Genomic DNA, 25,002 nt, shown 5'->3' with positions numbered 1-25,002 from the left:
CCCCGTGACTAACAGGTGTAATGAGGGGTTTGTATGAAGGCAAACAAACAGGCGTTTTCACTCGTTACCTTTGACTGCGTGGGAGCTGGGGCCAGAGGGCGGGGCTAAGGGCGGTGACGTCATCACGCCCCCCCCCCCCCGTCCCCCGCTTTGATTGACAGGGGGACCGACAGTTGCGAGTCAGTGGCTCCCGGAAGCAGCGACGGGCGGCTGGCGGTGACCCGAACAACGGGACCGGGGCGTTGCTGGCCGAGGAGGCGGCGGCGGCTCGGACACGGAGGGGAGGGAGCAAGCAAGCGGCGCCAGGAGACGCGGAAGGAGGCTAGGTAGAGCAGGCCGAGGCCCGGAGAATGGCCCTGCCGTGGCTGCTGTTGGCCCTGCCGGCGCTGCTGCTGCTCTCGCTTTGGCTGCTGAGCGGCACCGTCCGCTATTACTGCAAAATGGGCTTCTACTACTCGTGGATCATGGCCTTGGCCGTGCCCGTCATCCCGCTGTGCCTGTGGAGGGGCCGCGACGTGCAGAATATGAGGTACCGCAGGGTGGGGAGGGGATTTGGGCGGGATGTGGTGTGGGGTGGGGGTGGGGGAGGGGAAAGGTGAGCTTTGGGGCAGGAACGGTGTGGGGTCCTGGTTGTGGGTAGGGATTGAATGCGACGGAAGGCTGGGACGATGGGACCTGATCTCGGGGAGGGGTGGGGTAGGATGAGGCCTGAGAGGAAGGAAAGGGAATGTAACATAGCCCCAAGGAAGGTATAGGGTGGGGAAGAGGTAAGGGATTGATTGGATGGCGTGGGGAGGAGGAACATCGCAAGAGTGAGTGGGGTGGGATGAGGGGCCCCGTCCGGGGAGGAGGTGGCTTGGGTTTCCATATTTGCAAGGAGGTGCAGAAGTAAAATGATTTGATCGAATCATTTTTGGAATATTTATTCAAGAGCTGCTAGATTATAAATAAGCACCAGTTTCACTGACAGTATTGACTTCCCAAGACTGCATGGGATTCCAGTACTCACTTGACCATTAGCGTCTGTAGTATGTAGGCAAAGGTTATCACCGCTGTGTGTAATACAGGAGGAAAAATGTCAGCTTTAGTGATTGAAATGCTAACATTGTGTTTGTAATATCACAGAGGTAAACAGCATCGAAACAGGCCTTAGCCCATAGTCTCTGGCTGCAACTCCATCTATGCCTCTTATCATCTTGTACACCTCTATCAAGACTCCTTTGTTCCAAAGAGAAAAGCCCTAGCTTGCTCAACCTGCCCTCTCATGCTCTCTAATCCAGATGGCATCCTGGTGAATCTCCTGTGCGCCTCAAACACTTCTACACCCAGTCCTTTCATCAGAACTGAGCACTGTATTCCAAGTGTGGTCTAACCAGACCCTTGACTCAATGCCCTAACTAATGAAGGCCAGTACACCTTGTGCCTTCTTGTCCACTTTATCAGCTTTGAGGGTTTTAATGGACATGGACCCCAAGACCCTTTTTTCCTCCATACTGCTAATCAGGCTATTCTCCCTGTATTTTCCCTGAAAAATTGGCCTTCCTAAGTGAATCACTTCACGTCACTCTGGGTTGAACAACATCTGTCGCTTCTTAGCCCAGCTCTGCATTCAGTGTCCTGTTGTAACCCTGTGATAATATTTACACTATCCACAACTCCACACTCTTTCTTGTCTTCCAAACCCACACCTCCGTATGTCCATTAGACATAGGAGCAGAATTAGGCCGTTTGGCCCATTGTGCTGGTCAACCCCCATCCTTCTGCTGTCTCCCTGTAATGTTTGATACCCTCACTAATTAAGAACGTACTGAACTCTGCTTTAAATACACTCAATGACTTGGCTCACACGGCCATCTGTATCAATGATTTCCACAAATTCAGCACCCTCTGGCTAAAGAAATGCTTCCTCACCTCTGTTCTAAAGGGCCTTCTTTGTATCCTGAGCCTGAGTTTCACCTCTACAGGAAACATCCTCTCCACATTTGCTCTATCTAATCTTTTTGATAGTTGATAGGTTTCAATAAAATTCCCCCACCCCACTCTACTAAACTCCCACAAGTACAGGCCCAAGCTATAAAACGTTCCTCATATGTTACCACTTTCATTCCTAGGATCATTCTCGTGAACCTGCTTTGGACTCTCTCCAATTTCAGCACATGATTTTGTAAATAAGGGGCCTAAATGCATCTTTTCTGTATTACCACGGGCTCGTTATCATGTTTAGCAGCCAAGTGTGGTATCTTGTTCAAAAAAAAAGGTGATTTATTATCACAGCATGTATCCACACACAACTCAGATTTCTCTTCTCCAGGTAGCCACGAAACAAAGAAAGAACATAGTCATTCAGAGAGACCATCAAACTCCTCCCCCCCCCCCCTGCATCCTGATCATCAACCCTGTAAACTCCCTCCCCCTGCACAAAATGCCAACCCTGCCCTGTACAAAACACAAGAACATTGACCACCCCCGCACAATACAGAATAAAATTTGATCCCCTCCCCCCTCACAAAATGCAACAAGAACCACGAGCCCCAAACAACCCCTCCCTCCACTAAAAAAAGCTAACAAAATGCAGCAAGGACATCAACCCTCAACTCCTTTCCCCTCGCACAACAAAACAGAAAAGGGATGAAAAACTCGGAACATAAAAACCATGAGGCTGAAAATGTCTACAATCCATAAAAGCAGTAGTCCAGTTCATAAACGCAGACCCACAGTAACATCCTTTGACATCCCTGAAAAAGAGGGGCACCACACGAATGCCAGGGCCTACCTGCTTGCCACACCGAGCCCCACAGCGATAGGCCATTCACAGGCTCTTTCTCTGGCAGCGATCAAGAGGCCGATAGTTGGCGCTGAACTCTTGCCTGCCTTCTGTAAGTCTTCAAAGACCTTCTGAAAATCCAAGTAAAGAACATCCACTGCCTCTCTTTTCTCTCCTGTGTGTTATTCCTCTAAGAATTCCAGCAGGTATGTCAGGCAAAATTCCCCTTTAAGAAAGACATGCTGATTTTGGCCCATTTTATCATGTGCCTCCAAGTACCCCAAAACCTCTTCCTTACTAAAGGACTCCAAGATCTTTCCAACCCCAGAAGTCAGGCTACTAGGCCTATAATTTCCTTTGTTTTCTCCATCCCTCCTTAAGAGTGGAGTGACATTTGCAATTTCTCAGGCCTCTAGAACCATTCCAGAATCTAGTGATTCTTGGAAGATCACTACTAATTCCTGCACAATCTCTTCAGCTACTTCGTTCAGAACCCTGTTGTGTAGTCCATCTGGTCCAGTGACTTATTTACCTTCAGAACTTTGTTTCCCAATCACATCCTACTAAGTAATAGCTCCTATACCCACCTCTGCCCCCTGACACTCTCAAATTTCTGACATACTGTTGTTGACTTCCACAGTGAAGGCTGATGTAAAGTACTTATTAAATTTGTCTGTTATTTTGTTGACCTCACTATTATCTCTCGAATGTCATTTTCCAGTGGTCCGATATCCACTCTCACATCTTGTACTCTTTATATACCTGAGAAAATTTTGTATTGTATCTTACATTAATAGCTTACCTTCATATCTAATCTTGGCTCTTGTTAATTGATTTTTCTGTTGCCTTCTGTAGGTTTGCAAAGGCTTCCCAATCCTCATCTTCCCACTAATTTTTGCTATATTATATGCCCTCTCTTTTGCTTTTATGTTGTCTTAGACTTTTTAAGCTACTGTTGCTTCATCCTCCCTTTAGAATACTACTTTGGGACAAATCTATCCTGCATCTTCCAAATTGGTCCCAGAAACTCCGGGCTTTGCTGTTCTGCTGTCATCTCTGCTAGTGTCCCCTTCCAGTCAACTTTGACCATCTCCTCTCTCGTGCTTGTGTAGTTCCCTTTACTCCACTGTAATCCCGATACATCTGATTTTAGCTTCTCCCTCTCAAACTGCAGGGTGAGTGCTGTCATATTATGATCACTGTCTCGTAAGGATACCTTTACCTTAAACTCCCTAATGAAATCTTCCAATCCAGGCTTGGCTTTACGCTGGTGGGTTCAACCACAGGCTGCTCTTAAAAAGCCATCTCCTAGGCGCTCTACAAATTTCTTCCTGGGATCCAACACCTACCTGATTTTCCCAATCTACCTGCATATTGAAATCCTTCACGACTATTGTAACATTTCTATTTTTAATCAAGTAAAGTTTATTGTCATTTAACTATATAAAGTATATAACCATATAAAATATATATTTATAGAAACATTTCTTCGAACCAGGGTGTACATGCCTTTTATATCACCCATTGTAATTTGTACCCCACATTCTGGCTATTGTTCAGAGGCCTGTATATAACTCCCAGTAGGGTCTTTTTACCCTTGCAGTTTCTTAACTCTACCCACAAGGATTCTGTTTCTTCCAATATTATACCAGCTCTTTCTAAGGATTTGATTTAATTTCTTTTATGTACAAAGTCAGTCACCCACCCTCTCTGCCTACCTGTCTGACCTTTTGATACAGTGTATATCCTTGGATGTTAAGCTCCCAATTATGATCTTCTTTCAGCCACGACTCAGTGATGCACACATAATATATTTCTAACTGTGCTACAAGATTGTCTGCCTTATTCCATATACTGTGTGCATTCAAAATATAATTCCTTAACTGCTGTATTCAACACCTTTTCCAATTTAGTCCCCATGTTATTGGAAGTTAAATTCTTACCCCTTTCTAAACTTCTATTTTTTTTATTTATTCTTGAGACCTCCTCCTGCCCTCTCCTTCCATTTTACTTTATCTTCACTTTTCCAAACTGTTGAACCTCTATTTAGTTTTGGGACATACTTCAATCCATGCCACTGACTGCTGTTTTGCCGTATCCATTGTCTATCCTTCCTCGCAGTCTCACTGCACGCTGTATCTACTAGTATACCACCCGTACCCATCCTCTGCCCTTATCACTCTGGTTCCCATCCCCATGCCAAATTAGTTTAAATCTTCTCTAGCAACTTCTACTTTCTTATCCAGGTCATTTATAAAAATCACAAAGAGCAGGGGTCCCAGAGTAGATTCCTGCAGTACATTACTTGTCAACAACCTCCACCTTTCAACCGTTCTCTGCCTACCAAGGGCAAACCAATTCTGAATCCACACAGCCAATTTTTCCTGGAGGAGCCTAACATGGGAAAACTTATCAAATGCCTTACTAAAATCTATATACATCACACCCACTGTTCTTTCTTCATCAAAGTGCTTTGTCACATATTCAAATAATTCAGTCAGACCTGTAAGGTATGACTTGCCCCTCACTGAGTCATGCTGACTATCTGATACTGTATTAGATTATGCTTCTCCAAATGCTCGGAAATCTTTTCTCTAATAATCAATAATTTGCCCAGTACCGAAGTAAGGCTCACTGATCTATAATTCCCATGATTATCCCTACTCCCGTTCTTGATCAGATGAATAATACTTGCCATCCTCCAATCATATGATTGTAATGGGGCCTGTGAAGTTGCAAAGTTCATTGCCAGAGGTGTGGCAGTTTATTCCCTCCCTTCCGGAAGTAACCTGTGACATATCACGCCTGTCCCTGGGTTCTTATCTATCTTAATATTTTTCCACCTCATCCTCTTAATATCGATATCAGCCTGTTGTCAGAAATGTCTCTCTCACTAGTGGATATTGAATGGCCACAACGCTGTAGTTCCAAGTACTGACACTCCTCCCTTATTCCTTGTTGCTTTAAAATGGACACCCCTCAATCCATCCTACTGACTGCAATTTTCTCCCAATCACTGCCGACCCTTCCTCACAGTCTCTGTAGTTGCATCTACCTGAAGGCCAGTTGCCCTGTCATTATGGTTTCTATCCCTTCCACCAAATTAGTTTAAACCTCCCCAACAGCGCCAACAAACTTGGCCACAGGGATATTGGTTTGCCGTAAGTTCAAGTGTATACTGTTCTTTTTGTACGGGTCCTTCCCCAGACAGGATCCCAATGATCCACAATTCTGAAATCCTGCCCTCACCAATTCTCCAGCCACCTATTCATCGGCTGAAACATCCTATTCTGACACTCTTTCTACCCTTGAAAGCCTGCTTTTCAGCTTTCTACCTCATTCTCTCTTCAGGACTATATGCCTTTCCTATGTTGTTCGTGCCAGTATGTACCAGGACTTCTCACTGCTTATCTTTGAATGAATTTTTTTAACAACCTGAGAGCAGTGAGATGTTTTCACAGTCAACATCTCATGGTAACTTGGTGCCATCTAGACGGTTGGTTGTGAGAGCACATGATGTTGGATGATACTTTTTGAAATCCTTATGGACCTAGTGAACACATCAGTTTTGGGGTAGTAACCGGTTGCAATAACAATGCTGTTTAGAAATGTTATTTGTCATAAGATTATTATTAATAATTTTGAACAGTTTTATTTCAATCTGATTCTGTTATGCCTTTATTGACAGTAAAACAATAAAAATAAGAAATGGGGCTCATCCTTTTTTTAAAAAAAAGTCAATTCTTATGTTAATCATAAATCAGTGTCAATCTGTGCTCAAAATTACCATGGCATGTAAGAGAAATTTTAGTAGGTAAACACCAATTTGGGCAAAGGTTAGCCACTCCTGCCTTTTCACTCCATGGAATGTACAAGAAGAAACTGATTTAGCTGAAATTAAAAACAATTCGGATGAAAGGTTTTGAGTTATGGCACTTTGGAGTGTGTGGGGGGGGAGGGTTAATGAAAGAAGGAAAATGCTGTTAATGGTTGACTCTTTAATAGGATTTTAGATACAGAGGGATCTTGGGATGCAAGAGGCTGAAAGGGACCGTGTGTGGATAACCATATAACCATATAACAATCACAGCACGGAAACAGGCCATCTCGGCCCTCCTAGTCCGTGCCGAACTCTTAATCTCACCTAGTCCTACCTACCTGCACTCAGCCCATAACCTTCCACTCCTTTCCTGTCCATATACCTATCCAATTTTACCTAAATGACACAACTGAACTGGCCTCTACTACTTCTACAGGAAGCTCATTCTATCACTGAGTAAAGAAATACCCCCTCGTGTTTCCCTTAAACTTTTGCCCCCAACCTCTCAAATCATGTCCTCTCGTTTGAATCTCCCCTACTCTCAATGGAAACAACCTATTCACGTCAACTCTATCTATCCCTCTCAAAATTTTAAATACCTCGATCAAATCCCCCCTCAACCTTCTATGCTCCAATGAATAGAGACCTAACTTGTTCAACCTTTCTCTGTAACTTAAGTGCTGAAACCCAGGTAACATCCTAGTAAATCGTCTCTGCACTCTCTCTAATTTATTGATATCTTTCCTATAATTCGGTGACCAGAACTGTACACAATATTCCAAATTTGGCCTTACCAATGCCTTGTTCAATTTTAACATTACATCCCAACTTCTGTACTCAATGCTCTGATTTATAAAGGCTAGCGTTCCAAAAGCCTTCTGCACCACCCTATCTACATGAGACTCCACCTTCAGGGAACTATGCACTGTTATTCCTAGATCTCTCTGTTCCACTGCATTCCTCAATACCCTACAAATACCCTGTATGTTCTATTTGGATTATTCCTGCCAAAATGTAGAACCTCACACTTCTCAGCATTAAACTCCATCTGCCAACGTTCAGCCCATTCTTCTAACCGGCATAAATCTCCCTGCAAGCTTTGAAAACCCACCTCATTATCCACAACACCTCCTACCTTAGTATCATCAGCATACTTACTAATCCAATTTACCACCCCATCATCCAGATCATTTATGTATATTACAAACAACATTGGGCCCAAAACAGATCCCTGAGGCACCCTGCTAGTCACCGGCCTCCATCCCGATAAACAATTATCCACCACTACTCTCTGGCATCTCCCGTCTAGCCACTGTTGAATCCATTTTATTACTCCAGCATTAATACCTAACGACTGAACCTTCTTAACTAACCTTCCATGTGGAACTTTGTCAAAGGCCTTGCTTTTGGTGAAGAAAGTGAAGAAAGGTGGTGAAGAAGGTCTTTGGTAGGGCTGTTGATTACAAGAGTAAACAAGACATGCAGCAGCTACAGTATACAGCTACAGGCTACGTCTATAAGTTCGTAGGTTCGTAGATGACGTTTGTGCCTCAAATGCAGTCATCTCACAACCTAGCCCTGGCTGAAGCAGAGGTGTGATCCCTACTAAAACCCTGCCTTCAAGTCTGGATGCAGAACCAGTAGCAACCTCATTCTAGGCATCAAGGGGGCAAAGGCTGCTTGTGTACATAAAGTTCAGGAATACTTTGTCCAATTATAATCCCTGGCGTTACTAACTATGTACGGAAAAAACAGCATCGACTGTTGCAATGATGCCTTCCTTCCTTATTCTCCCTTCCTCTGCCTATTGAGTCAGTACTCAGTGAAGCCCTCTGAATCAGGCATGTGCTAGAGATCCTCCTCACCACTGTTTCAGGTGTGATGACCAGTACCGCACTCTATAGTTGAGCTTTTTAATATTAACTTGTAACATGACCTCCCTGCTCTTGCCCTAAGCAATGTTCTGGAAAGGAATCGTATATTTGTTTGTTGCCAAAAACCAGTGCAATGTGTTTATGTTCTGCTTCCTTCATAAAGGAGTGTCAAGCTCATATAGCGTCAGTCATTGAGTGCAGCACCACAAACGTGTCTCTTACGGTGGTAGTTATAATGGAACTTGGGATGGCCAGCCTGATTACTGGTTTGTACAGTGATACTGGGCAATCCATGCATATGAGACCAGTACATCCATATTAGAATGTTTTCCACACATATTCATATGTTCTGCTTAATTTTTATTGGAACATTAAAGACATTTATGTGGTGTTAGTGAAGTCAAATCACTTTGTAAATGATTGGATTTGATTTTAAATTTATTGCCAGCGACGATGAATTGTTTGGTTGTAGGAAAATGACACTTCCTTGATGCACAAGCAGGTTAAATTGCTGTTCATGCTTGATAACTTGAGCAGTTCTGTAAATTGACCCCACAGGAACAGCTGGATATGAAGTTGTCTTCGGTGAGTGTCTGTTTCTGAGTTGGAGGTGAACTTGGTTGGAATCTGATTATGTTATTTGCTGGCCGACATTTAAGGACATATAAGAAATACTTAAGCATATAAGAAAAAATGAATGTCTGTGTAGGAGGGAAAGGTATGTTAGAGGTCGACATAATGTCTTGGACTGAAGGCCCAGTATTATGCTGTAGTGTATGATCTAAGCTGCTGTAAATTCGCTCACTGCAGGCTTTGAAATTGAGGTCTCTTCCTGCAATTTTTATGTTGTTTTCCCTCTTTTAGAAATTAAGAGGGCTAATTGTTATGAAGATTGCATCCTGGCAGTGATCATAACTGCCTACTGTGGGGAGTGTGTGCCTGAGCATCTTAAGTTGATGCTTAATGCTAACTCGAGTCTTGTAGTGAAATGGTGATAGAAGTATAAATATTCAAATTTGAATTGCTTCTGATGGCAGTATTTGAAGCAACGGCATTTAAGGATGTGTTTCATCACTCATTGCAAGGCTCTGTTGTATGTTGCTCTCTAATTAAAGTGTTAATTGCACAAGAGATTGGGACTTAGTCCTTTAAGTACCTTTGGTGCTTTTGGGAAGAGAAATTTCTTGTCTGCAATCGGGATGCTAAACAGTATGGATGCAATAGATGATCTACAGTACCCTTCGGCATCTTTTGTGCATTGAGTATCAATGAGAATGTTGCTTATGGGAATCCAAAACAAGAAATTCTTTTAAATTCTCTCCTAATTTTGCTAATCATCTGACATCCCAGATTGTATCTAGTCAAGAAAAATGTACAGTAAATTGCATAGTTTGTTTACAAAATAGTATTTATATTTTTCATTGATAAAACCTTGCTGGTTATGAAAGGGTATAGAATTTTCTATTGAGTAGGATTATTATTTGTTTGATGATAAGGAGTTTGCTTGGTTATGCCCTACCACCCCACCCAAACCTTTCAGTCTGATTATCTGCATTATGAATTTCATTGCCCCGTACTGAGTTATAGTTCTTGATTGTATTTGTGGTTTTGTCCTTTCTGCTCTAGGATAGTCCGAAGTGCATTGCAGCATGTCAAGAATTTGTATGGAATTAAACTTGAAGTGAAGGGATTGGAGAATCTGAATGTCAAGGGTCCGTATGTCATCATCTCCAATCACCAGAGTTCTTTGGATCTGATGGGTAAGGATGGCTAGTCTCGTGTAGCCAGTCTCCATCACAGAGTCTTGCTATTTACTGTCAGTGGTTTTGACTATGGATTTTGTGATTTCGACAAAGAAGACTTATTTATGGTTTAAAAAAAACACTATATCTGCCTTTCCTTAAAAAAAATGGAGTGAAGGGGTGGGGAAGTGAGTTGGTTAATGCAGAACTTGCTTTCACCACTGCCTTTGGTGTCTTAGCCAACTGGTCTTTCCACATGCACATGAAAACAGGCATACTCTTTGGAGACTGCACCTCTGAACCCCCTAGCATTGAGACATCCTTGGCTGAATTCCAAGCCCAGTTGATTGCAGCAAATTGTACTCCCCTGCTGCCGTTTCTGTAAGCTTGGAAACAGCAAAAAGATTAATCCTCTGGCGAATCCATCGCTCAAACTCAGTTAATATATGCTAAGAGGCATTCAGGATGTTTCAGAAATTATCTTTAATTGAAATTTTAATATCCTTTAAGGGGTCTGAGCTCATTACTTTGCTCCTCAAAAAAAATAGATGAATTGGACCAAATGTCCTTGTACAGATGACTAGTTTGAGTTATTAGCCTAGTGCAACCTGATGGAGACTATTAAAGCATAGATGGGAAACCAGCAGTCCTAATTAGTTGGTGACCTACCCAGGCGTCACTGCTTGTACTCTGAAATTGCCATCCTCCTGAAATTTCAGTCAAAGCCAATATGATTTTTGTAAATGAATATTTTGAAAGGCAGTCCTTCCAGGTATAAGACAACACTTTACCTACAAGTCTGGCAGGGTCAGCTACTGTTCGGTATTCCCAGTGCAGCCTTCTGTACATCAGTGACACACGATTTATACTGTGGGACCACTTTGTTAAGCATCTTTGCTCTGTCCGCAGCAGGGAGGATTTTCTGGTGGCCAACTGCTTTAGTACCACTCCCCATTCCCATTCCAAAATGTCAGTCCGTGGCCTCCTCGACTGCTATGATGAGGTCACTCAGGTTGGAGGAGCAACTCCCAGTATTCCATTTGGGTGGCTTTCAACCAAACGGCATGAAGATAGGTTTCTTCAGCTTCCTGTAGTTTTCTGTAATCAGCCCATTCATTATCGTCAATGTGCCAATTTCAGCAACATCCTTGTGAAGACACGAGACTGCAGATGCCAGAATCTGAGGAACTTAGTACATCTATGGACGGAAATGAGCTGTTGGTGATTTGGGTTCAAGACCCTTACCCTTGTGAATCGAGCTTAATCACATCTTTCCTGTCGTGTGTTGTGATCAAACAGTACACATTATTTCAAGTGTGGGCCCACCCACATCTGGTCCAGTTGTATCTTGATGTCTCAACTCCTGTACTCTGGCCTGACTGATAAAGGCAGGCATGTTATTTGGTGCCGTCACCATCCTTACTTTACTCCTTGATGTCTATTCTGCAACACTCCCCAGGGTCCTACCGTTCACTGTGCACGTCCTGTTCTGGTTTAACTTGCCAAAAAATAATTTTGCACACTGAGTTCCATTCCATCTGCCCTTCCTTTCTCCACATTTCCAGTTAATCTTGATCTTGTTGTAATCTTAGACAACATTCTTGAATGTCCCATAATTTCTGTACCATCAGTAAACCCACTAATCATACCACCTGGATTCTCATATATATCGTTAATACTAATGACAAATAATAGAGGGCCCAGCACCTATTTCTGGGGCAACCACTGGTGACAGGCTGCCAGTCTATAACAAAACACCCCTCCACTGTCACCTTCCTTCCACCAGCCAATATGTGGCACAGTTGGAGATCTCACCCAGGATCCCATTTGATCTCACCTTCCGACTCTGATCCTAAAGGGCACCTACTCTCTCCTTTGTTATCACTTATCTTGGATATACTTTTTTTAAATGATTTTTGTTGGCCTTGTCTGCTTGCAGTAGATTTCAAAGGTACACTTAATGTCAAAGAAATGTATAAAATATACATCCTGAAATGCTTTTTCTTTGCAGCCGTCCACATAAACAGGAGTGGCCCCAAAAAATGAATGACAGTTGATTGTTAGAACCCCAAAGTCTCCCCCAACTCCCCCCACGCATAAGCAGTAGCAAAGCAACGGTCCCCATCCCCCCCACCAGCAAAAAAAAAGCGCATCAGCCCCCACCGTTGAACATCAAGCATGCAGCAAAGCAACAGCAAAGACACAGACTTGCAGTACCCGAAGGACTACTCCTTCACCCGGTATTTGACATACCACAGGCTCTCTCCCTCCCTAATAAGGGAAAAAGACATAACAAGCAACCTGCTGATTTATGATATTAAAAGTCCATGGTGTCGCTTTTTCTGAGCTCTATCCCCAAAGATCTCGGGTCTCTGGGCACACAGCCAGAGATCTTCCAACTCCCAAGACAAACCGATTTCCTGGCAGGACACTGACCTTCAGTCTGCCCGTCTCCAGAGCCACGAGATCTTGGACCTCCAAAGGCGAGCTAATCTCTTAGGCCGCTCCTTGGCATATCATATACGGCCAGTTGTGAAACCTCAAGTGCGGGTCCCATTCCCACAAAGACACGCTGACTCTGGTTCACTCCAAGTCAGGATCTTCAGAAGGACCCTGAAAGTGGAAAATAGAGATATTAAAGATGGAAATTGAGCTGTTTCTGAAGATGCAAGGAAGGGAGTTGCTGTCTAGCACCATTATAACTAAGCTCCATCCTCTCCGAATGCTTTTCTGATAGATTGCAACCTGAATTGCAGAGTAGTACAGTAGGAATAGAGGCTTTTTGGCTCAAGCAGTCCTTCCTGTTAATGTAAATCTCCATGGTCACTTGGAGAGCTGTTATTTGGTGAACAGTGGTTTGCTGGTGAAACAGGGTCTGAAAGCCCTGACTCTCTTCAGCATTGTAGAAGTAAATGAGATATTACCTTCAGTACAACATGTTAAGAGACTGCAGTTTAATACTTATAGTTATAAGTATGTTGTAATTTATACTCTGTTGCCATAACATTATAACATTAGAAAGTTTTTGACAACAGACCATTTGGCCAAACAGCTTGCCAAATTCTTATTCACATAGTGTGTTGAAATAATTATCAAGTTTAGATTTGAAAGTCTCTAAGGTACTCTCTCAACTACACAACTAGGTAGTTTGTACCATGTGTCCACAACTCGCTGTGTAAAGAAATGCTTCCTGATGTTAGTCTGAAATCTCCCTTTAACCAGTCCTTGTTAATAGATTAATTTTGAAGCAGCAGCTGGCATCTACCTTACTTATGCCCTTAATGATTTTGAACACTTCTATTATGTCCCCTCTCATTCTACGTCTACTTAGGCTAAGAAGACTTAATTCTTTTAAAAAGCAAACGTGAGAAAATCTGCAGATGCTGGAAATTCAAACAACAACACACAAAATGCTGGTGGAACACAGCAGGCCAGGCAGCATCTGTAGGGAGAAGCACTGTCGACTTTTTGGGCCGAGACCCTTCGTCAGGACTGTAGACCTAGAATGAGTTTAGTCACCCTTCTCTGAACTCTCTCTGGTGCCTTCACATCCCTCGCACAATATGGAGACCAAAATTGTACACAGTACTCAGAGTGTGGCCTCACAAGACATTATACAACTTAAGGAGAATGTCTGTAGACTTTAACTCCACTGAGCGTATTATACAACCCAATATTTTGTTAGCCTTCCTGATCACTTCATTTCATTGTCTAGATGTTGATAGAGGTGAGTCTAAAATAACTTATGAGCTCTGTAAAATATTCTTGATCTATTTGCATGTTTTCTTGCGGATCTTCCCACCCCACCCTCTTCCATCCCAGAACCTGGTGCCTTTTGCTTTCTAAAATCATGGTCGGTAGATGTACTGTGACTGCAAGTTGCTTGTAGTGTGCAGCTGAGCGGTTGCAAATGTGGGGAGAATAGGTTACAGGATGAATTGGTGGGGGATGGGATTGTTTGTGAGCTGTCGTACACTTGATGGCCTGAGTAGCTTACTAGGTCGTATCATAAAATGGAAGCATTTTACTTGGAGAGCATGAAATGACAGATTGCTGCAACTGGTAAATTGGGGAACATGATATCAAAACTGAAGGTCCTTTGAATTAAGAAATAATTGCCACCACAGACAAACTGCATGAGGTGCTTGACTACAGATGGCTGAGATGGTCCTTTTGCATATGCAACACCCTTCAATTACCATGGTGTAATTGAAGGATGTTATATATGCAAAAATTGTGGTTTGGAATAGCATTGTCAGCCCAAATATAATATGTAGGGTAACAGTGATCTCGTGTGCTGCAGTTTCTGTTTTTCGGACATGTTTATTTCTTGCTTTGCTGTAAAACATCACCTGCTATTTGGTTTCCTAATGGAAGGATTGAGATAACTGTTTTGCTTACAAGGGATGATGGAAATCCTTCCGGATCGCTGTGTTGCCATTGCAAAGAAGGAACTGATGTACGCTGGCACTGTGGGTTTGGTGTGCTGGCTCGCCGGCATCATCTTCATCAACCGGCAGAAAAAAACTGATGCAAAAAGTGTGATGACAGAGGCTGCTCAGACCATGCTGAAAGAGAATGTGAGTATGTGCTAACGTCCTCGTCTCCATTTGTTTGATGTGGCATTAAGAATCTGTGACAGTGCATTAAAATTGCTCATGTTTTAAATGTAGACAGATGTAAAACAATTTGTAGATACAAAACAAAACCTTGGTGTTGATGACTTGCTTCAGTGATTGAGTGGGCAAATGAAGATCTTAATTATCACAGAAAATACAAGTATTGAAGAGGATAGATCATTGCATAAAGATTTGAATTATTCAGAGTGATGCTGTATAATGACAATACATTCCTCACAGGATGTACCCAATCCTCACAGCTGTACCCTTCCCTCCCTTTCCTGCCCTTCAATGATAACCGTCTAGAAAGAAACATTTCTAGTAGTGTGGGTATAATGTAAAAAAGTACTGCAAGGTATTTTAGCAGCTTCCTTTCTAGTCTCCTCAAACCTTTTAATATATTCATTGTTTCTACCCTTGTATCACAAAATGCCGGAGGAACTCAGCAGGCCAGGCAGCATTTTGTGTGTGTTGCTTGAATTTCCAGATTTTCTCTTGTTTGTGATTTCTTCCCTTGTGTGTTGTTTTTGTTTTTCCTCAAGTAGGATGCCACAGTAGCATAGTGGTTAGTGCAACACTGTTACAGCTTGGAGCTTTGATTTGCTCCCACAACCTAAAGACCTCATCAGTTAGCAGATCATTATAAATTGTCCCTGTGATTAGGCTGGGCTGGGGTTAGATTGGAGGATGCTAGACCATACGGCTCAAAGTGCTAGGAGGGCCTATTCTGTGCTGTATCTTTAAATCTTTACTGTTAATTCCACATGGTAGTGTTTACATAGAACAGCACCGGAACACCCATGATTTTTGTGCTGAACATGATGTTAAAGAAATACCTCATCTGTCTGCACATGATTATTCCTACATGTCTTTCTAAATGCCTTTAAATGCTACTATTGTACCTGTTGTCACCACCACTCCAGCAGCACATTCCAGGCACCCACCACTTTGCATTTCAAAAAAACTTACTCTGAATGTTTCCCTTAAATTGATTCTTATATATCTTAAAGCTGTGCTTTCTGGTATTTACCGTTCTTTTTCTGGGAAAGAGACTCAGACTGCCTACCTTATCTATACCTCTCATAATCTTATAGAAAGTGAGATGAAAAGTGTTCTTGTGATGTCAGAGTGAAGGGCAAGGGGGCAGGATTAGGAAACCTTGGCTTTGGAATTAGCATCAGATTTTTTTAATATCACTGACCTGTGACATGAAATTTGTTGTTTTGTGGCAGTGATACTGTACCAGGGCATAAAAATTACTGCAAGTTCCAGAAAATAAGTTGTGCAAAAGACAATATTGAGAAAGTGTTCGTGGACCATCCAGAAATCTGATGGTGGAGAGGAAGAAGCTGTTCTTAAAACATTGAGTGTGGGTCTTCAGGCTCTTGTATTCCTCCCTGATGTTAGTAATGGAAAGAGGGCACCTCCCTGATGATGAGGGTGTTGTCACTGATTAACTGGATTCTTAACTCACAATCATTCCTCAATCGTACTTTCTTGTGCACAAGGAGAATAGCTCGGCCCTTCTCATCACACTGTTCTGAAGTCTAAATAGAGAAATCCCATTTTTATACAGAATTGACTTGTAGTTATGGATGTTGACCATTTGGTAAACCGTATCTATATTCTTACCCGAAGTTACCCTCTGTCTCCTACAAGAGTCTTTAATGATGGAAACCTCCACCATGAGGCACCACCTCTTGAAGACATCTTCAATGGAGAGGTGGGTTGTGCTGCGGATGGAGTTGGCTGAGTCTACAACTCTTGTGATCCTGTCCGGTGGACGCTTCATACCAGGCTGAGAAGCGGTCAGTCAGAATGCTTGGAGGGACATTGAGTTTCAGGACAGGAAGAAGGAAGCATAGTCAGGTGTAGGCTGCTGACCCTTTAAAAAGTATTAGAGATGTAGGAGTGTGCTTTAGAAGGAAATCAGGAGGGTAAAATGGGAACTTTCCCTTGGCAGATAATAGATTCTATATATATCAGAGCAAAAGCAGTCTGTAGGTCCCCTTAAAGATCAGTGTGGTAATTTGTGTGTGAAGTCACAGGAGACCAGCTTGAATATTTCTTGTCTCTATTTACCATGGAGAAGGCCAGGGAGGGTGGGGAATTCAGAGAAGAGAACAGAGATTGGATCCCTCCCCCAACCCACCTACAGACACTGAGACATTATGACCTGCAGATAAGGGAAAAGTGCAGAAGCAACAGGATCCAGCCCCTTGGCATGCAGCACCTCATATACCGTCTGGGTAGCCTCCAGCCCCTTGGCGTGAACATCGAATTCTCCAGCTTCTGGTAGTTCCCTCCCTCTCCCTTCCCCCATCCCACTTTCACTCTGCCTCCTCTTCCAGCTGCCTATCACCTCTCTCATGATTCTGCCTTCTTCTACTACCCATAGTGCTTTCCCCTTAGATTCCTTCTTCACCTCTCCAGCCTATCCCCTCCCCCACCCCTTGATCTTTCCTCTGATTGATTTTTTTAACCTGGCACCTTCCATCCTCCCCCCACCTTCTTTATAGGGTCCCTGCCCCCTCCTCCTTCAGATCTGACGAACGGTCTCGGCCCAAAACGTTGACTGTTCGTTTCCACGGATGCTGTCCGACCTGCTGAGTTCATCCAGCGTGTTTGTACAGGTTGTTGTTGTGGGTGACTCCAACATCCCCAATATAGATCGCAATCTTTTTAGTGAAGGAGATTTAGATGGGGCAGAATTTGAGGAAGAATTTTCTTTGGCAGTTTAACGAGGGCACGACTGCGCAAGCGCGTGTAAGTTGGATCGTGAGGCAGCGGGAGTATTTAAAGAGAACAGACGGAGCGGGCGATGTTGTAGCGGGAGACAGAGTAGGCAGGCTTTGTCTTGAGAGGCTTCGGTGAGCAGAGGCTGAGGACGAGCTTCACTCCAAGTGGGGTAAGGTCGGGTGAGTTCCTTTTAAAAGGAGAAAGTTTCAAAAGTTGAGGCAAGTATTGGGTAGGTCATGGCAGCTGAGATCGGCCCCATGGTTTGTTCATCCTGCAGCATGTGGGAAATCAGGGATGCTTCCAGTGTCCCTGACGACTATGTGCGCAGGAAGTGTGTCCAACTGCAGCTTCGGGCAGACCGTATTGAGCATCTGGAGCTGTGATTGGATTCGTACTGGAGCATCTGCGATGCTGAGAAAGTCGTGAATAGCACGTTCAGTGAGTTGGCCACACCGCAGGTAAAGGCTACACAGGCAGAAAGGGAAGGGGTGGCCACTAGACAGCGTAACAGTAGGCAAGTAGTGCAGGAGTCCCCTGAGGTCATCTCCCTCCTAAACAGATATACTGTTTTGGATACTGTTGGGGGAGTTGTCTCATCAGGGGAAAGCAGCAGCAGCCGAGTTCATTTCACCATGGGTGGCTCTGCGGCACAGGAGGGAAGGAAAAGGAATGGGGGAACTATAGTGATAGGGGATTTGATTGTAAGGGGAATAGATAGGCGTTTCTGCGGCCAGGATGGTATATTGCCTCCCTGGTACAAGGGTCAAGGATGTCTCTGATCAGCTGCAGGACATTCTGGAATGGGAGGGTAAACAGCCAGTGGTCGTGGTGCACATAGGTACCAACAATATAGGTAAAAAACGGGATGAGATCCTACAAGGTGAATTTAGGGAATTAGGAGATAAACTAAAAAGTAGGACCACAAAGGTAGTAATCTCTGGATTACTACCAGTGCCACGTGCTAGTCAGAGTAGAAATAGGAGGATATTTCAGATGAATAAGTGGCTTGAAAAATGGTGCAAGGGGAGGGATTCAAATTTCTGGGGCATTGGAACCAGTTCTTGGGGAGGTGGGACCGGTACAAACAGGACGGTCTGCACCTGGGCTGGACTGGAACAATGTCCTGGGGGAGTGTTTGCTACTGCTGTTCAGGAGGCTTTAAACAAATGTGGCTGAGGGATGGGAACAAGTGCAGAGAAACAGAGGGGTGTAAAGTGAGGGTAGAAGCAGAAAGTAGTAAGGTGAAAAGTAAAAGTGACAGGCAGGCAAATCCAGGGCAAAAAGCAAAAAGGGCCACTTTACAACGTAATTGTATAAGGGCTAAGAGTGTTGTAAAAACAAGCCTGAAGGCTTTGTGTGTCATTGCGAGGAGCATTCGTAACAAGGTGGATGAATTGAATGTGCAGATAGTAGTTAATGAATATGATATAGTTGGGATCACAGAGACATGGCTCCAGGGTGACCAAGGTTGGGAGCTCAACATCCAGGGATATTCAATATTCAGGAGGGATAGACAGGAAAGAAGAGGAGGTGGGGTAGTGTTGCTGGTTAGAGAGGAGATTAATGCAATAGAAAGGAAGGACATTAGCCTGGAGGATGTGGAATCGATATGGGTAGAGCTGCATAACACTAAGGGGCAGAAAACGCTGGTGGGAGCTGTGTACCAGCCACCTAACAGTAGTAGTGAGGTCGGGGATGGCATTAAACAGGAAATTAGAAATATGTGCAATAAAGGAACAGTAGTTATAATGGGTGACTTCAATCTACATATAGATTGGGTGAACCAAATTGGTAAGGGTGCTGAGGAAGAGGATTTCTTGGAATGTATGCGGGATGGTTTTCTGAACCAACATTTCGAGGAACCAACTAGAGAGCAGGCCATTCTAGATTGGGTATTGAGCAATGAGGAAGGGTTAGTTAGCAATCTTGTCATGTGAGGCCCCTTGGGTAAGAGTGACCATAATATGGTGGAATTCTTCATTAAGATGGAGAGAGACAAAGTTAATTCAGAAACAAAGGTTCTGAACTTAAAGAAGGGTAACTTTGAAGGTATGAGATGTGAATTAGCTAAGATAGACTGGCAAATGATACTTAAAGGGTTGACAGTGCATAAGCAATGACAAGCATTTAAAGATCACATGGATGAACTACAACAATTGTTCATTCCAGTTTGGCAAAAGAATAAACCAGGGAAGGTAGTGCACCCGTGGCTGACGAGTCCAAAGTGGCCGACTTGATCAAGTCCAAAGAAGAAACATAAATTACCAAAAAAAAAGCAGCACACCTGAGGACTGGGAGAAATTCAGAGTCCAGCAGAGGAGGACAAAGGGCTTAATTAGGAAAGGGAAAAAAGATTGAGAGAAAGCTGGCAGGGAACATAAAAACTGACTGTAAAAGCTTTTATAGATACGTGAAAAGAAAAAGATTGATCAAGACAAATGTAGGTGCCTTACAGTCAGAAACAGGTGAATTGATCATAGGGAACAAAGACATGGCTGACCAATTGAATAACTACTTTGGTTCTGTCTTCACTGATAAATAATCTTCCGGAAATAGTAGGGGACCGAGGGTCTAGTGAGATGAAGGAACTGAGGGAAGTACATGTTAGTAGGGAAGTGGTGTTAGGTAAATTGAGGGGATTAAAGGTAGATAAATCCCCAGGGCCAGATGGTCTGCATCCCAGAGTGCTTAAGGAAGTAGCCCAAGAAATAGTGGATGCATTAGTGATAATTTTTCAAAACTCCTTAGATTCTGGATTCATTCCTGAGGACTGGAGGGTGGCTAATGTAACCCCACTTTTTAAAAAAGGAGGGAGCGAAAAACCGGGGAATTATAAACCGGTTAGTCTGACATCGGTGGTGCGGAAAATGCTAGAGTCGGTTATCAAAGATGTGATAACAGCACATTTGGAAAGAGGTGAAATCATCGGACAAAGTCAGCATGGATTTGTGAAAGGAAAATCATGTCTGACGAATCTTATAGAATTTTTTGAAGATGTAACTAGTAGAGTGGATAGGGGAGAACCAGTGGATGTGGTATATTTAGATTTTCAAAAGGCTTTTGACAAGGTCCCACACAGGAGATTAGTGTGCAAGCTTAAAGCACACGGTATTGGGGGTATGGTGTCGATGTGGATAGAGAATTGGTTGGCAGACAGGAAGCAAAGAGTGGGAGTAAACGGGACCTTTTCAGAATGGCAGGCAGTGACTAGTGGGGTACTGCAAGGCTCAGTGCTGAGACCCCAGTTGTTTACAATATATATTAATGATTTAGACAAGGGAATTAAATGCAGCATCTCCAAGTTTGTGGATGACACGAAGCTGGGTGGCGGTGTTAGCTGTGAGGAGGATGCAGGGTGACTTGGATAGGTTAGGTGAGTGGGCAAATTCATGGCAGATGCAATTTAATGTGGATAAATGTGAGGTTATCCACTTCGGTTGCAAGAACAGGAAAACATATTATTATCTGAATGGTGGCCGATTAGGAAAAGGGGAGGTGCGACGAGACCTGGGTGTCATTGTACACCAGTCATTGAAGGTGGGCATGCAGGTACAGCAGGCGGTGAAAAAGGCAAATGGTATGTTGGCATTCATAGCAAAAGGATTTGAGTACAGGAGCAGGGAGGTTCTACTGCAGTTGTACAAGGCCTTGGTGAGACTGCTCCTAGAGTATTGTGCGTTTTTGGTCCCTTAATCTGAGGAAAGACATTCTTGCCATAGAGGGAGTACAGAGAAGGTTCACCAAATTGATTCCTGGGATGGCAGGACTTTCATATGAAGAAAGACTGGATCGACTAGGCTTATACTCACTGGAATTTGAGGGGGGGATCTTATTGAAACGTATAAAATTCTAAAGGGATTGGACAGGCTAGATGCAGGAAGATTGTTTCCGATGTTGGGGAAGTGCAGAACGAGGGGTCACAGTTCAAGGATAAAGGGGAAGCCTTTTAGGACTGAGATGAGGAAAAACTTCTTCACACAGAGAGTGGTGAATCTGTGGAATTCTCTGCCACAGGAAACAGTTGAGGCCAGTTCATTGGCTATATTTAAGAGGAGGTTAGATATGGCCCTTGTGGCTAAAGGGATCAGGGGGTATGGAGAGAAAGCAGGTACAGGGTTCTGAGTTGGATGATCAGCCATGATCATGCTGAATGGTGGTGCAGGCTCGAAGGGCCAAATGGACTACTCCTGCATCTATTTTCTATGTTTCTAATGTTTAGTGTACCCAGAGGTTTTTAACTCAGTATGTTGGTAGAGGTGCTTAAAATTATGAGGAGCACAGAGAGTGGTCTTTATCTCCAGTGTAAGGGAACGTAAAGCTAAAGGGCATAGGTTTAAGGTGGTGGAGTGAAATGATTTAAAGAAATGTGGAGGACATCTTTTTCCACCATGTATCATGGGTATGTGACATCAGCTGCCAGATGAAATGGTAGAGGAATGTAAATTATAGCATTTAAAAAATATTTGGATGCGTTTGTGGTTAGGAGGTCTTTAGAAGGATATGGGCCAAATTCAGGCAAGTGAGACTATCTCAGAAAGGCACCCTCACCATTTGGCTTGGATGACAAAGCCCTTTTTTCCGTGCTGTATAACTCTGACACTAATCTCCATTGTTGCCATGGTGACATCTGAACTTGGCTCTCTGGGTCAGTGGTTTACAATTCTGGTTAACCAGTCTAGTACACAAACCATTAAAACCAACCATCAGTCTAAAAATTGTTACATTATCCTTTAAAAGTTTTCTATATTCAAAATAACATTTTGTTTCACTGTATGGTATTCTTGGTAATTTTAATTTTCTGGTCCCTTAACTCAAACAAAGGTTTTCTTTCAATAATTGCGATCTTTTCCTACTCTGTTAAAATGACAATGGTTCCAGCATATTAAATGTTCAGTGTCCTCTCCTTCATGAAAAATTATTCATGGAAAACAAAAATAAATCCATCCCTAAACCTTTTTACATTCCAACTGATTCCACTTTGAGCATCCTGACCAACTTATTCCATGTGCTGCTGACCTTCTTCCATCCTTTATCTGTAATTATTTTGTGTTTTGAGATATCCTGGACAATTCTTTCTAAAATTGCATTGGACCAAAATTGTTCTTTTTCACCATTCCAACAATGCACGCTTTTTGGGGTTGAATTATTCAGTAGTGCTTTGTACTCTTGAGACTATTTTGGGATTTCTACTAAGTTAATTTGGATTGGTTTTGTTTTTAACTTTTGTTTCAGTTTTGTATTGAGTGTAAGATTTCTGCATCTTGTAATGTTTGAAGCATTGCTTATGCATAGTGAAACATCTGCTATGGGTTGGGTTGATAATCATCTGTAAAACACCATTATTACTAATGCTATTGTTTTCTTTTTTTTTAATTGTTCAAGGACTTCTTTTTAAATGTGTTGTCATCGAACAGTATAGCACACTGACAGGTCTTTGTTCCAAAATTTCTGAGCTGACTATAATACCAAATTAAACTACACCTGTTAGTCTGCACTTTGTGGGATGTGGGAAGGCAGGGAGATCTCCAGTGTCCCTGACCACTGCACCTCCAAGAATTGCATCCAGCCGCAGCTTGCAGATCACGTTTGGGAACTGGGACTAAGTTAACTCTGGATCATTCAGGAGACTGAGAAGTTGAATGACAGGAGTTACATGAGATAGTTACACCTAAAGTGCAGGACTCGGGTAACTACGTGATCATTAGGGGATTGAAAAGGGGATATGTTGCCCTCTGGCTGTCCCCTCAATAACAAGTAAGTGGCTTTGGATACTGTTTGTGTGTGTGGGGGGGGGGTGAAACGATCTAGCAGTCAGGTCTCTACACTGAGTCTGTCTCTGTAAGGGAAGTGGGAGGCGGAAGAAGGAGGAGAACTGTAGTGGTAGGAGATTCATTGGTTAGGGGAATAGACAGGAGGTTCTGTGGACAGGAATGAGATTCTTGCATGGTATGTTCTCTCCCAGCGTACTAGAGTTAGGTTTATCTCAGATTGAATCCATAGTGTTCTTACGGGAGGAATAAGAGCAGCCAGAGGTTGTGGTCCTAGGTCAGAACCGCGTTCGTGACATGGGTGGGAAAGGTGACGAGGTCCTGTAAAATGAGTTCAGGGAGTTCAGTGCGAAGTTAAAGGACAGGACCTCTAGGGTTGTGATCCCGGGATTGCCACCTGTTACAATATACTAGTGAGCCTGGAAGATAATACAGTTTAACATGTGGCTAAGGAGATGGTGCAGGAAGAAGGGCTTCAAATTTTTGGATCATTTGGCTCTCTTCCAGGAAAAGTGGGACGTGTACAAACAGGACAATTTGCAACTGAACTGGAGGGGGACCAGTATCCTCGCAGGAAGGTTAGCGAGTGCTGCTATGGGAGGTCTAAGCCTGGAGTTGCAGGGAGGTAGGAACCAGGGTACCAGGGCAGAGAGTGGTGGTGTTGTTGTGAAAGCTGTTAGACCTACATACAAAGACGGAACTGATGGGAATAGTGTTCTGAGTTGCATTTATTTCAGTGCAGTGAATATTGTAGGTAAGATGGATGAGCTTAGAGCATGCATTGGCACGTAGAATTACGATCTTGTAGCCATTAGTGAAATTTGGTTGCAGGATGAGCTGGACTGGCAGCTCAATGTTATGGAGTTTTGTTTTAGACATGATAGAGAGGGACGTATTAAAGGCTGGCTTCACTTTTCAAGGAAAGCTTCATGCACAGACAGAATCGACTGGAGTTGGTGAAGGCAAGGCAGAGGATGTAGTCTGTATCAACTTTAGTAAGGCATTTGACGAGGTCCTGATGGGAGGTTGGTCAGGAAACTTGATATTCAAGATGAGATAGTAAACTGGATTAGGTATTGGCTTTGTGGGAGAAGGCAGAGTGGTAGTACAGTAGACATTTGCCCCTCTGACTGGAGGCCTGGGATTGGTGCTGGGTCATTGTCCTCTATATCAATGATCTGGATGATAATTGGGTGATCTGGATGATAATTGGGTTAACTGGATCAGCAAATTTGCAGATGACGCCAAGATTGGGAGTTTAGTGAACAGCTTGCATTGGGGTTGGGACCAGCTGGAAAGATGGCAGGAGAAATTTAATGCAGGCAAGTGCGAGGTGTACCTCAGTAGGACTAACCAGGTTGGGTCTTACACAGTGAACAGTAAGGCACTGAGGAGTGGCAGAACAAGGGGATCTGGAAACACAGGTCCATAATTCATTGACAGTGGCATCACAGATAGATAGGATTGTTTAAAAAAAAGCTTTTACAATATGAGCCATCAAAAATCAAAGTTCTGAGTACAGGACATGAGATGTTACTCTGAAGTTGTACAAGGCGTTGGTGAGGCCTACTTTGATGTATTGTGTGCAGGTTTGGTCACCTCCCTACAGGAAGGATGTAAATGAAAGAGTACAAATAAATTTTTACAAAGATGTTGTCAGGGCAGGAGAACCTGAG

At 43.3% G+C, this 25,002-nt stretch overlaps 1 protein-coding gene across 1 annotated transcript in view; it reads left to right on the top strand.

The window, feature by feature from the left end:
- The first annotated feature begins 147 nt into the window (after positions 1-147).
- The window catches only part of agpat2 (1-acylglycerol-3-phosphate O-acyltransferase 2 (lysophosphatidic acid acyltransferase, beta)), a 36,229-nt gene continuing 11,374 nt past the window's right edge, over positions 148-25,002 (top strand). Inside the window, exons 1-3 of the mRNA XM_059994501.1 lie at positions 148-529; positions 10,085-10,218; positions 14,605-14,780. Of these exons, the coding sequence (XP_059850484.1) occupies positions 351-529; positions 10,085-10,218; positions 14,605-14,780 (489 nt within the window). The 5' untranslated portion in view covers positions 148-350. The remainder of the gene's footprint in view (positions 530-10,084; positions 10,219-14,604; positions 14,781-25,002) is intronic.

The sequence above is a fragment of the Hypanus sabinus genome, chromosome 18 (assembly GCF_030144855.1).
Source record: "Hypanus sabinus isolate sHypSab1 chromosome 18, sHypSab1.hap1, whole genome shotgun sequence".
Classification (NCBI taxonomy): Eukaryota; Metazoa; Chordata; class Chondrichthyes; order Myliobatiformes; family Dasyatidae; genus Hypanus; species Hypanus sabinus.
The sequence above is the reverse complement of the archived record's forward strand: the minus strand, read 5'-3'. Positions and strand labels throughout refer to the sequence as shown.